This window comes from Solanum dulcamara, chromosome 11 (assembly GCF_947179165.1).
Source record: "Solanum dulcamara chromosome 11, daSolDulc1.2, whole genome shotgun sequence".
Lineage (NCBI taxonomy): Eukaryota > Viridiplantae > Streptophyta > Magnoliopsida > Solanales > Solanaceae > Solanum > Solanum dulcamara.
The window spans coordinates 46509101-46524037 of record NC_077247.1 but is presented as its reverse complement, the minus strand read 5'-3'; the positions used below and the strand labels follow the sequence as shown (position 1 = coordinate 46524037).

Genomic DNA, 14937 nt, shown 5'->3' with positions numbered 1-14937 from the left:
TTCCTTATGTTGTGACTTGTGTATAGGTGGATGGTCGTAGAGCAACTAGTAGAGAATGCAACTTGCAAAATTAGGTACTTAATATTTATAACCCAAGTTGCCATGGATCTCGGAGTTTGACCCTAATTTTCAGTGAAGTTAGTCAAAACCCAAGATAGTATATATTTTAATAAATAAATACACCTTTTCCCCATGATTCCTTCCTAGAAGGAAAGGACGCTTTCAGAAATTTTTGAGTCGTGAACAACCGGCTAAGTTACAGAATAAATTTTAAAAATGAATGAAGAAAAATAATGTTTAATAACGCAAGAATACTACGTAGATAAATGTTGAAAGCATCATAAGAGAGGTGTCTTCATATAAACAGGCTTTATGCATAAATTTATGCCTCGACAATGTTGCTGGGTCGTACTAGAGTCTAGAGCACAATGTTTACAGAAACAGGTTGAAAGCTACCTAAGGTAAAAACTTACAAAAAAACAGGACCTAAAAATACTTACAGATAACAACTAATTATTTACAGACACTCTGACCCAACTCCAGAGGCAAAATTATACAAGCTTGGGTTTGATAGACTAATGTCATCATGCTATTTCAAGTGTCACTCCAGTTATCTTCTCCATCATCACTTCCAACTGCCTGAATACAATAAGTTGAAAATAGTAAGTCAATGGAAGGAACAAGTTGACAGTTTAGCCTAAATGTGTTGGTAATTTGGAACCTCCTCACTCCACCTTTTTCTGTTCATGACCATGAGGGTGGGGATTTGGGAAGTAAGGGTTGTACAAGGGAGAGAAGAATGCAGGGTAGGATGTTGATACCTGACGGATCGCATTGGCTTTCTCCAAAATTGCAGTGACCTTGACGTTTGCTGGAGGCCCTGTACTTCCAGTTGGTTTTGCTGGAGCAGTTCGTCTAAGATTGAAGGACTGAATCACACAACAAAAAGGAAAAGAAGGTAATAAGAATTCGTCAAATGGCATGAAATTGGTAATTATTAAATGCTTCATCATCCTCAAGTATGAAGATCATAACTTCAAGGTGACTTCAACCCCCACTCACGTTTCAAAGAACAGTGAAAGACAATTACCTACAGTATGTGGGTCACATTCATGAGAGAGAATTAGAGGGTAGTTCAAGGAAACATGGGTCTTAAAGAAGCTAGCGAACCCATTGAGGGAGCAGGCTACAACTAGCTTAGCTATCCAATATCCAATTCAAAAAGAGCTGATAGTTGATTCTCCAAATCAGATATAAAGTCATGAAATATTCAGCAAATTCACACGGGCTTAAAGAAAATTAACAGATAAAGATGGTAAATAAATCTGCACTAATCAATATCAAAACCAGTTGCAGGCACATATTCAATCACCAACACGACAATAATGACCACTCACTTTTGCTCTAATCTGGTGCAGGAAGTCTTCCTTTTCATTGATTCCTCTGCCATTTTCAGCATGATCAGCAAATTGCTGCCCAGTTGTGTCCATCGAGTGTGGCTGCTGCATGTGTAAATGTGTTATTGTCACCACCTACTTAATCGAGTGTGATATGAAAGCAAAAAAGTGAACCTTCTAAACAAAATTTCTGTTGCTTTTTCAATTTCATTTCCTTTTGATCTTTTGTAGTGTGGTCAAGAAGAATACCTTGCTTTTCAATGTAAATGCAGCTTCAATAACTTGGTTTTGCTTAAATGGAGGAGGCTTAGGTTGATTTGGAATAGTAGATACAGGCTCCTTGTGATCAAAAACATGACGGTTTTCAGAATAAAGATGTAGATCATCTTGTTCATCATCTAAATGTGATTGCATACTCTGCCACTGCATTGGAGGGAGAGGTGGAGGAGGTGGTGTAGACTCCGTACCAGACAATGGCTCTAGAAAATCTCTTGCAGACGTAGCATTACCTACTCCATGCTTGAATGAGGAATGCTGGGTATCCAGAACTGGAAGATCAAATAAATTATCAGACTGACAATCCTCCAGAGAGTATTCTGCAAAAGGACTATGACGTCTACTGCAGGCGTGCAAATCCTGATGAGCTGTTTGGCCATTCTCGTAAGATGTTGAAGTTGATTCAGTTAATGACATTCTATGCAAAGCATTGTATAATTCTTGATCCTTTAAATTAGGAGAGTTACCAGATTCCCACTGTTCAGAGTTTGACTCAGACTGATGGCTAAGATAATCATCTGACAGATCGGGAGATGATCTGGAATATGTGTCATCATCTGAGTCTGAACCAACTTCTTGCAGAGGAATAGAAGGTTCTGGTACCAGCTGAAATGAAGGAAACGTATCACTATTGCTTTCATGGATATTACTCCTATCAGGAAATCTGAGTTTCAGTTTCGTAGTCTCAATGCTGTCTATTGGCTGGAATGAGATTTTCATATGTCCAAGTGGGGGTGATGAAGAAGGTGATGTGAAGGGGGATCCTCTTCCTGGGAAGTCTTTAATTGTTCTACCCACACATTGTTGGTAATCATTTATTAGCTCATTGCTTCCAGTGTTCAAGGAACTGGCTGAATCAGTGTTATCATTCCAACCTAGTGAGAGTTTCCCATGAAACCCATTTGTAAGCAATCTATTACCTAGTTCAAGAATACGTGATGAATTCTTTCCGTTCTCTTGACCAGCTGCAATAGTTAGGGATTCTGGATTCACTGGTCCCATTGTCCTAGATGTCATACCAGATCCATTTAAAGAACTGTGTAGGGGCTTATCAGTGAAATTTTGCTGGTATAAATTACTTGACTTGCCAAGTTTGACATCTAAATCTTTGGCTGAAAATCTTGAAGATATGTTCTTAATAGAAAAGGCAACTGCTTGACCAGAATTTTGGCAATCAGCTTTCTCTCTTGACGTATTCTGTACATCATCTTGTTTTCCTGCATGTTTTTCACTGCTGGGAACAGGATCTTGCCTTGAAGTAACGAGTACCTCATTTTGATTAGCTTCATAAACTTGACCAACACTATTTATTACACCATCTGGTGGCTTTGAGGGCTCAAGCCCGAGCAAGCCACCATTTGTCCAGAATTTGACTTTAGGAGTGCCAAGAAGTTGGGGTGGAGGTTTTTCAGAGTCGGAAGGACCACAATGGATCTTGTTGACCACTGGTAATGCTGAACCAGGATTCCTAGGGCTAGAGCTGATACGATTGCTAAGAAGTGGTTCCTCCTGTGATGCTTCCAGATTATTGGATCTTTTACTTGAAGGGACACCAATAGAACTGTCTGGTTTTAAAGTAATTCTAGCTATCTGCGGAGACGATAAAAACTCACCAAACCCTGAAGAGATATTCTCTGGAATTTCCTCACATTTTACTTTGTCAGAGAAAGAGAAAGCTCCAGGATCAGAGTCAGCAGATGCCAAGTTGGTCTTACCACCAAAACCACAGTTCTCAGGGGAATTTCTGGCTGCAGCCTCAGGTGTAGGAGTAGACAAATTCCGATCAGAAAGTTCTGCTCTATTTCCACGGGTTCCATTCAAGGATGATTCAGTCTTCAAACTAGACTCCAGCTCCATTGCTTGTTTTCTATGGCAATCCAAATCAGTTTCAGACTCTGACTCAATGGTGTTAAGTGCATCCATAAAATTGTCAGTTTCACTTTCAATGTCATCAAACTGGCTTTCATAAGATATTGACCTTTGTATAATTTCAGCCTCAGGCTCAGAACTTTTCTGTTCAATATTTTCAGAAGTTGCTAAATCTAATACCTGCGTATCTAGGAGTAGATTTTCTTGACATGTCTCCAAACTCTCATCAAAATCATACTTCTGAATAATCAGGTCCAACTGTTCATTCTTAACACTGCTACTTAAGAAAGGTGAACTAGGAACCACTTGCCCTTGTGGAAAATTGTTGCTCTCTTCATCAGATATGACCCAAAGCTTTTCATCAGGAGAAGCATCTTCTATGGAAGCACTTGGATTCATCTGCAATGGAGAGTAGAAAATTTCTTTAGATTCTACTTCTGCAGTTCTCATCTTACCACTCAAAGCAACAGACAATAAGTTGCGGCCAATTTGGTCCTCTGTTAAATTATTTCCTATGTCACTGTACTCATCATCGCCTTTTCGATCAGGGGAAGCACAATCAGGCAAATCATCATGATGAATCTGGGATGGAGAAGAGAAGGATTCTCTAGACTCTTGTTTCTCACGTCCTGTTTCATCATTCCAAGTAACAGAAGATGTGCAATGACTAGCTTGCTCTTTGGATACAATATTACCAATGTCATCATAAACAACTTCACATCTTTCCTCAGGAAAAGTATGATCAAGCATATTGTTAAGATGAAGTTGTGAAGTCGAATCAAAGGATCCTTTAGACTCTTGTGTGTCAGGTTGCATCTTCAAGTTCCAAGCAACAGACGTTGAAACAAGATCAGTTAGCTCTTGAGAAAAATCATTGTCAATATCATTGTAAGCATGATCACTCTTTTCTTCAAGAAAAGAATAATCAAACGACTGATTATGCTGCATTTTTATTGGAGACGAGACAGTCTCTGATTTTCCATCTTCAGGTTGAATAGAGAAACTTGGCTGTGAAACACATTCCTTTAGGACCGACCCATGTCTCAAATCGATGTCAGATTTGAGGGTTGTATCATATGTGGAGAAACTCTGAACCCAGGAAGGACGCCTATCGAGATTTCTAGAAGAAAATTGCATTCTGCAAAAATCACAAAGTTATCTTTCAGAAAAGTCCTATCTGTAAAAGCTATAAATATACTACCCCAATCATACATCAATTCTCTAATGTCACCACTTTTTCTCAATCTTTTCTGTCCACGAGAAGACGAGCAATACATACCTACTACCATAATTGGGCATAGACGTACTACGAGAGACTTCTCCATTCCTCCTCCATGATCGTTTCTTCTGTTCAATGTTGACACATATTTGCGTTAGAAATTTATTGAAATTACAACCAAAATGTAACAAGCTTGCTATAGCTCAGATTTTTGTTTAACATTCATGACCATTTGCTGGAAGAACACCAATGGAGCTACATTATTTCTTGAGCTTATAATAAGCAGCACTACAGAAGGAAAATTCTAATATTTCAGGGCCATAGTAACAACCCATTAAACAAAAGACTGTTTAAACCAGGGAATAGAACAAAATCTGAGTACAAATAAGCTCTGATCCTTTTCGATTTTTACTAATGGAAGGATGACTCTTAAAAAGTCCATCCCCCCTGCCTCTTTTGCTCAATCTGCATATATAGCATCACCTTTCATTACCGTTTCTTTGTTAGGAGTGTGGTTATGGCAAAAATTTAAGATTAATGCAATTATAAACAGACAGTACGAACTTGTGCTTTTAGTAAATCCTTGATGTTCACCGTGCAAAATTAGATGTCATCAATGTCAAGCACTGGTATGCTCAGATGGAAAAGGGGAGTGTTAGAGGGGGCTGTGTCCTCCCCCCTCCCCTCCTCAAATATTTTTTTAATGCCAAATTCCTTAACAACTCCCCCATGAACAACCCCAAAACAAGAAAAATAAAGGAAAAAGGACAACCATATATTGATATTTTGGCAGTGGATACCTAACATTTGGTATGAATTAATACAACTATCTAGTTTTGGACTCTTCTGGGTTTCTATTTATCCCTCCCTCCCCCCCTCCCGATCGAGGATAGAGTAATTAATACATGAGATATAGCTTTCACAGAAAGAAAGTTCAGCAAACCAAAAAACTAAACAGACAACACAGAAAAGATGAAAGAAAGGGCAATGTTGTGGTCCGTCTACCTAGACCCTGCACATAGTGGGAGCTTACTGCACCGGACTGCCCTATTTCGTTGTTCCAACGATTGACAAATGTAAGTTATATATTTGTTTCATTTGGTTTATTTAGATAACAATGCTATGTCCAAAAGAAAATTTAATTTGAACGACCACTTTTTTCTTTGTTGAAAAGACAGTTCCAATGTGATATTAATTAACATGCTGGTCTTCTTTTTCTTTTTTATCTGCTAAATTTGTGTGTGAGTTTTCAATCAAAGCTAAGTACATTTCGTTTCATTCAGTTTTCATTAATTTTATCTCATTATAGACTTCTTCTTGTCTATGTATATAAAATAATACAAAATTATACTCCTAAATCTATATATTTAACATAAAATGATCTTCTTCCTCTGAATCGAATTTCTAGCTGTCCCTGCTAATTATATGGTGCTAACATATCCCATACAGCATACTTCTGGCTCTATCTATATGCAAGGGACATTTTGGAGAGGCCTTCACTGATGTGTGTGATACTTGTATTTTTCTATTTAAGATGTAGTTCCTCAACTTTATAATATCCTTTATGTCCTGTGAATATATACGAAGATACTGCTCATAAAAAACCCAAGTCAATCTACACTAGTTAAACTGTGGCAGGTAATTTCAGAAGTATTCATAAGATACCTTAATCTTTCGACCCTTCTTTTCTTTTAGGACTTTGGCAATATATTCTTCGTCTGACCCAATTGATGCTCTCTTAAAGAAAGTCGGATCTGAATACCTTTTCAAGCAAGATCCAGGTCCACCAGGGTCAAATCTGAAGAGACAAGTAAAAGTTTCACGAGTGTAACAGTGCAATCAGGAGATACAAATATAGCTATAAAGGTGAGTTCACATACTTGTCAAGCAAATGCAAGTGTGGTGGACCATGACATTCTTCGTACGAATCCATGATAAATCTTGGCAAGTCATTGTAAATAAAATGATTTTGTTCACTCCGGATACGTGCATGCCAATTGGATCCTGCATACCAACTGCTTCCATAAAAAAAAAAATCGAACAGGAAAAAAGAAGCCATTTAAGCTGCGGAAATGGATATTCCAAATACACCGAAATTGAAGCATTGCCTACAAGCAAAACTTCATTTGTGTAACTATTTGGAACATCATTTTTATCATAGACAGGTATATCTGAGTGAGATAAATAAAACCAAATTTCCCCCATTCTCACTGTCTTCTTTCATCGGTTGAAGGAATCCAATAATTGAGATTAAAAAGTCATACCAGCTGTATAAGCAAAGTGTAAATGACTCCGTTGTGCCAATACTGATTTCTCAAGTGGAGGAAGTGCAGCTTCAATATTTTGCACCCGAGCAACCAACTTATTGCTTCTCGAGGATGTAACCATCACTTGCTCTTGTAAGCCATGAAACACTTCCGCTGCAAATCTACAAGTACAAAACTACTCTTAATTACTACGTTCTATGCATTCAAAAGTTACAAATCCAATCCTTAATTGGACATCAAACTGAGAGTAAACTTACACGTATCTCATTCCACCAAATGAAGACCAAAAATTACTATAGAGCAATAGGTAATAGTATGTACCCCCAATCTTCCTAAGGAACTTCTGTTGATCTTAAAGGATAAGGCAAAATGTTAACACGTTTGAGACTTATGCCTGTTTAGCCAAGCTGCCAAAATCTGCTTATTTTGAATAGCGTTTTTTTCTGTCAAAAGTGGTCTTTTGAAAAAGTGATTTTGAAGAGTAGCAGTTTGTGTTTGGCTAATCAATTTGGAAAGCACTTTTGCCAATATTAGAGCAGTAATTTGTGCTTGGCCAAGGCTGCAGGAGTTTCCAGGGAAAAAGCTAATTTTTTCCAGCTTCTGCTACTATTCGAAGCATTTATTTTTTTACTAAAACCTTGGCCAAACACCCAAATTCTCTAAAATAAGCACTTTTGTCTTCTCAGAAGCTTGGTCAAACATAGTATTTGTCTTCTCAGAAGCTTGGTCAAACATAGTATTATTGGCTGTTTGAAATACCCCTGCAACTTATATATCAATATCAACCTTAGCTCCAAATAACATATGACTAATTCAGAGTACTTAAGTTATCTGCAGTAAAAGATATACTAGAACTAAAACTCAGAAACAACCAGACAAGTCCATCACTATCATACTGAAATCAACCATATCTTCCAATTAGCCTAAGAAAAGCTTGTTTCTAGCAGACTAGCATGCACTTCACAGGAAAAGAAAAACAAAGAAAGATTCTTCAGTAATAACATATTTAAAGATGTCAAATACTATAAAACCCAATATATTAATGTTGAATGCTAGAACCACAGTATTCCCTGATAAACCCCACCATATTGCACAAGATTGACTGCCGAAAGCCTTAGTCAAGTTGACAGCCGAATGTACATGTGAAGAACCACCACTCAAGTGACCAAGACAACAATTGCAATGCAGTCACATGTTAAGATTAGCAGTAGCTATACTTTCTCTGATCATGGTTACCAAGTGCCTCATCATAAATGTTGCAAATGTAAGCAGAATCATATTGAACTTTCCAAATACAACATTATTTTCCTTACAGAATGATGGCCATAGAGTAAGATTCTTTTGAAAGCACTTTTATAGATACCCCTTTCGTCTAAAGATTTTTTCACTTCATAATTCTGTGGAGTCAATATGATAAAACGTTTTAGCACATTTTTCCTTTGTTAATCTCTATTTGCTATCTTCAAATGAAAAGGTAATCCTTTTCTCATTTTTCCCCAAAATTCAGTCAATTTGACTTTGGTAGATCCGAAGTAACCAAAATATTGAAACAGAGAAAGAAGTTACCTTTTTTTTTCTTTTTTTTAAGACATCATCTTTTTTCTCCTAATTTAAATGACATCTTTCTATTTGAAATATCCAGAAGTGTTTAACATCACTAGTATAGTTTCAAAAATCCAAATCAAACAACAACAGCAACTACACCTCAGTTTCAAACAAGTTAGAGGTGGACTATATGAATCCCGAGTTCCTCATTTCATATCATCATCATACTAAATAAAATAAAAGAGAAAAATAAGTTAAATATATATAATAAATAATAATAACAATAATATTAAAAGCTCTCTAACAAGTCTAAAACCTATTCTCAACTAGTAGCATGACATATATGAATCTTTAGCTAAGTGTGCATTGATACCAAGGAAAATTCTTCCACTACTTATATATAATTCTACCAGTCAAATTAACATATTTGTGTCATGAAAGTGTGACGGAGGAACAACTTATTTTACATGCACTATGACTAAGGAAATAATTATGAAGAAGGAAAACAACAAAAAAGAAAGATGCTGATCAAAATTTAGATAATTCCTTCTCATCGAATCAATGTAACTTTGCTAAGCTATAAAATTAATTCGAGATTCAGCAAAATTTCAGATTAACTAATTTGAAATTTCAGCAATACTTGCGTTTAGTCAGCACAAAAAAAGTTCAATTTTTTTCAGAAATTACTTCAACTTCACCACAGTATAACAAAATAGAACTTAAAAGAAAATCAAAGATGAAAAAGGATTGAGAAATATAGTAAGAAAGAGTGAGAATGCTTCAGAGCTCACAAAATGAAAAATCAAAGATGAAAAAGGATTGAGAAATAGAGTAAGAAAGAGTGAGAATGCTTCAGAGCTCACAAAATGAAGGGAAAAAAATGTGCATAAAAAATTCTGAAAAATTGAAAAACGTACTCAGCGAGATCGCCGAGCTGACGCAAGATCCCGACGAGTCCAGCGACTGCAACTCCGTCAAGCACCGCCTTGGGATCCTCTTTCTCGGCGTCTCGGTACAATTCCGGCGTTCCCAATCCGTACACATTCCTCACCGCAGTTCTCACCAACGGCATCGTTCCGTTTCACACCTCTCTCTCTCTACTCTGCCTAAAATTATTTTTTAATTGAATGTGAGAGAAGTATTATTACAGGAGAAATTAATGAAGGAATGATGAGAGCGAAAGTAAAGAGGGGTAGTTGAAGGAGTGGAGCAGCTTAACTACTTGGTTAGATAGAGAGAGAAAAATTTGTATATGTAGAGAGAGAAAACGATGGGTATGTAGTTTTCAGCTTAGAGAGAGTGAAAATGGTGAATTTGTCCAAAGAGAAACGACATTGCCAACTCTACAAGCCATGCTTCCTGGGTGGGTGGTATCATTACAGGTTGAACAACAGTGGAAAGACTGTCTTGCCCTTTATGAATAATGAAATTACAATTTACCCTCCTAAGTTCAAGTACTCGGTTTTTTTTAACTTCTAATTTTTTATTTTTGGGGGCTTATAAATACTTATTGTTTTATTCAAATATTATAAAAATAAGTAAAGTAAAACCTATTTTGATTTTAAAATATTTTAAAAAGTCAATCCGAACGGATACTGAATTTCGAATGAGATGCATTGGTTGGCTATATTTGGTATTTCACCTTGTAATTTTATTCCTCTCCCTTATTGCATACTTTTCCAAAAAATGTAAGCTAGAGTGGATAAAAGATTGGCAAAATAGCAACGAATAATTTAGAAAGGAAAAATGGGAAATAAAAATTATAATTTGCAGATTTATGCAAAAGTACGAGTCCGAGGGTAATAAATTAAACATAATTTGAGCTTCAAACATTTTTTCTTTCATTAGTAGTGTCATTTATTTTACAAAATATTTACCTCAATCAAAATGTATTTAAAAAAATTAAGGTTATTGAAATCGAAACACTTTAGAAAAAAAGTTCTAACAACGTTTTGACAATATCGAACAAATAAAAGCGTCAACTACATATGTTTCTTCATCGAACCTACAATTTTGAACATTAAATTTTCATTTTTTTATTAGGATAACTTGCCAAATTATTTTGAAGGGAGATAGTGAACTATTTCCTCGAGTGAATTTTAAAGGGATAATTATTTTTATACTCCAAAAAAGAAAACTATTTATTATTGAATATCCCATTATTTTCATATCTCTTATTTTTATCTATCTCGTGCGTTTGATACTATGAGAGTATATATATACATTCTGATAGTATCAAGAAGAAAGAGGCAGTGATATATATTCTAATGGTATCAAAGAGGAACAAGGGAAAGGACACTGGCATAAATATACATTTGATAACATAAGAGTATATATATATATATAATCTGATGGTATCAAGAAGAAAGAGACGATTCTTCAGCGAAACTGTTTGATACCATCAGAGTATATAATACTGTGATGATATCAAGCAGGTATCAAAAAGGATGGGGCACTTACATAAATAGTTTGGCCCTAAGGTCCAAATCAAGTAAATAAATTAGGGTAAGTCTAATTTGAGTAAATATTTTGCCTAATGAGTCTAGTTTGTGTTATTTTCCCAATTTTGAAAGTGAAAAACATATTTAGGGGTAATTACGACCCTCAATTTTAATTTAAAGGGGTAAATTGGAATTTTGCATTACGTTTATATATTTTGTGTACGGAATTGGGGGGAGAAGAACAGAGCGTATGACAATATTGCCCTTCATCTATTGTTTATTTGAATAGTGGGAAAACATTTGGGGGTTCCCATGAGCGTTTGTTTATTCCGCCGAGTATGGGTGGGTCACGGCACGGCGCCATTATTAAAAAGGAATATAATATACTTTTCTTTTTTTTAAGTGCTACTAAATAAAAAAGAAAAAGGTTTTTTCTTATTCACTATTTTATTGAAGGACAATAAACATCAAACAAACACATATTGTGTGAAGTAATCTCCTTGATATATATCACAATTTTATCATTGGTGATTATTTTGTATTGATAATTACGTTCTCAAGTTTTGCTTCTTTTTTTAAAATTCATAAAAGTTCAATGTTTTCGAAGTAAATTATTAAAAGATATAAGTATTTTCTTTTTTGATATATAATATGCTGTAGCTTATTGATCTAAAAAATTTCAATTGATTTCATTTAATATAGAACAAAAAAATCATAAGTTGTTATCTATTACTCCCTCCGTCAATTTTTACTTGTCCATTAAACTAAAAATAGATGTCCAACAATATTTGTCTAATTTGAAAAATCAATAAATTATTTATCTATTTGTGTCCATTTTACCCTTGCTATTAGATATTATTCAATATCTAATACATTTCTCAAATCTTTAAATTTAATATATTCAAAAAAAAATATAATAATATTATTCCGATTATTTATTGTGTTCTGTGTTAGTGGAGAACTGGACAGAGGAGGTGTATTATAGCTATAGTATCAACACAACAAACTAAATACTATATGTATGGCGAAGAAATACAATGAAACTGCACGATTTTAGAGCTAATAAATACTCTCTTTATGTTTTACTTTACTAGTCCATATTAACTCTGCATTCTCCTTAAGAAATTAATATTTATTAAGTACTTGTTTTATTAAATTGTTCATTCTATTAACTAATTAAGCTTCAAAAATATAAACTTGCCTATATGAGTACTTCAATTAGTTTAAAAAATAATTATTACATAACAATAAGAATGAATTGACAAAAAATTAAATATCGCTTGATTAGTATTAAAATAGATAAGTAGAAAAAGAAATATTTATTTTTAGTAGATTTTTTAGGAATCACATGGCGTAAAGAGCTAATTAGGATTTTATGTATTAGCAGGTAACATTTAAATCATGATACATTGAACATAGAAATAATTTATGAATCAGAATTAATGTATCCGAATTACTGAATTAATTAATGTATCCGGATGGAAAGAAGAAATTTTTGATTTTTTTTAAAAAATGAATGAAAGCAATGAAAATTATGATAAATAAAGAAATGTAATTAGATAATTTTTCCTTGTTTTTAATATACCACACTAATAAAAAGGAAGGAAGTATACGTACCCCACAACTCTCTTTCTTTGATAACCAGTGATAATTATATTAATTAATCCCCAAAACAGTCATTACAAACTAGGATAAGTGTCATATATATATATATATATATATATATATACACACTACATTTTAGTTTATAACTCTGGGATATTATTATATTTACTAGTCGTTTTAACGAAATTTGTTCCTAACTTATCTGCTATAATAGTACTGATTCAAAAGTGGAATGTTTGTGATGTTTATAACAAAGTCTAATGATGTTTACATCAAACCATATTAATACATATTAATAATTCAGTTGATTAATTATCTGGATTTTTATTTATTGGTGAAGTTTTATTATATTCTTACTTTCTCAAATATGCAATTGCATGATAACTAAATCATTTGATAAGAAAGGAAAAAAAGAATGACGGAAAATATATCTCTTATACTAGCTCATGAAAAGCAAATAACATCACAGCACAACATTAGGAACTTCTCCCTTAAGATTAAGACATTTAGACGACAAAAGTGTTATATACTATCGGCTTTTCCTATGTTTCCTAAAAAAAAAAAAAAGATAAATACAGGTGAGGCATATATTTGATAGACAAATTTTAATATTCCGTTTCTTCAAAACCACTTTTAGGTTCCGAAGTATCTGGCTTTTATTTCTCTTTTAAGAGTCAGCTACACTAAATTTAACAAAAATAAATAATCATAAAGGGTAATTGAAATCTTATACTTGGATTAAAAATATTTTTTTAATCCGAAAATTAATTAAAAGCAATTTCACTCCAACAAACAGAAAGAAGGACGAATTTGAATCATTTTCAATATGCTAAAAGCATTTTCTTTTAAAATCCTTTTCGATGAAACTTCTCATAACCAAATTACTTAAAACAACAATTATCTAATTGAAATAATTACTGAGAAATCATTCGGTCAAAAACTTTTCGAAAAAGTTATCCATATAGACAATAAATCATAGTCTTCAACTTTCTCATCAATGAAAGAAACAAGAATTACAGTCAATCATCATGTGAATTCTGGTTAGATCTTGTGCTCTTTATTTTGTCTAAAAATTCCCCAAAAAATAATATATATAATTCCTCACTTTATTTTGATTTTACATGGAGTTTAAGAAAGTAAGAAGATATTTAAATCTCGTGATATTAAATTAAAAATATATTAAATATATTAAAATATCCTCTAATTTCATAATTTTTAAATATGTTATGTCGAAAGTTGTATTTATAGAATCGCTAAAAAAAGAAAACGGAAAAAATATTTATATCTCCCATCTAATTAAACCTTTCCAAGATTTACTAGTAAATTTTACAATTAGTAGATCTAACAACATAATTTCCTTGACTAAAAAAAGATTTAAAAAAAATAAAAACAGAGAGCATCTTCATGTCAGTATAGGTAGTTGACTTCAATTAATCATCAATAAATCTATATATTCATTCAACTAATATATGATTCATTGGATGTCGTTTAACTTTATTTAGCCGTTCGGAATCTTAGTTGGCGCAAACTTCAACTAATTTTTACAAATAAATAAATATCTTATCTGTCCCCAAAAAATTAAATAAATTGCAGTTGTAATAGTAATAATTATTGAACTTTTATCGTCAGGCCATTTATATAAAGGTGAAGGGCCCCAAAATATTCCAAAGCCTACAGGCTACAACCACTCAGTTTAAACGAAAAGATTGGTGACCCAACTCTTTCTACCTTTTCCTTCTTGTTAGTAGATGTTTTACGGAGCACATATATTAGATAGTTTTGTTTTGTTTACAAATATCTGAAGAGATACGAAGAAAATTATATATTTAGTATTTTTATTTTAAATTCATTTCATTAGCTACTGCACCACATTCTTGAGTTTGGACTCAAAACGTTAGAAATAATTTCTTTCACAATAGATTTTCAAGATTCTACATTTATTTATTGCTGCTATATATTATATGTTTAGGTAATTAATACTGAGGTAAAAATTGGTCCCTGCTATGATAAAAAAATAAAATTACGCAGATAAACAAACATATACTAGTTAATTAGCTAATATAGCTATAATTGAAATTAATTATGGCTCGCAGCAAACATCTAGCTGTAATTACAGTTTGAATTTTGTATAATTCATGCAATTATATATTTGAGTTTTGTATAATTCGCGCAATTTAAAACGATGTGCGCAAATCAAATTGTATAGCGAAGTATACAAACACTACAAATTGTATAGCGAATTATACAAACGTTGTGCATGAATTGTATAGTGAAATATACAAACATTATACAAAAACTGCGAATTGTATAGTGAATTA

The 14937-nt window shown here is 33.4% G+C and overlaps 1 protein-coding gene across 3 annotated transcripts; it reads right to left on the bottom strand.

Annotated features, from left to right (window-relative positions):
* Window positions 1-296: 296 nt before the first annotated feature.
* Window positions 297-9909, bottom strand: LOC129872316 (protein SCAR3). 3 transcript variants are annotated; one of them, XM_055947260.1, is made up of 9 exons: window positions 9491-9909; window positions 7026-7189; window positions 6642-6765; window positions 6427-6559; window positions 4822-4889; window positions 1647-4680; window positions 1398-1502; window positions 822-929; window positions 297-639 (listed from the first exon to the last, which is right to left on the bottom strand). In XM_055947260.1, the coding sequence occupies exons 1-9, from the start codon at window positions 9643-9645 to the stop codon at window positions 595-597; spliced, it is 3936 nt and encodes a 1311-aa protein (XP_055803235.1). In that variant the 5' UTR covers window positions 9646-9909; the 3' UTR covers window positions 297-594. The 3 variants fall into 3 exon arrangements, with proteins under 3 accessions (XP_055803235.1, XP_055803236.1, XP_055803237.1); XM_055947261.1 differs by having other exon boundaries at window positions 1398-1499; window positions 9491-9903; XM_055947262.1 differs by lacking the exon at window positions 9491-9909 and having other exon boundaries at window positions 6642-6776; window positions 7026-7116.
* Window positions 9910-14937: the final 5028 nt, after the last annotated feature.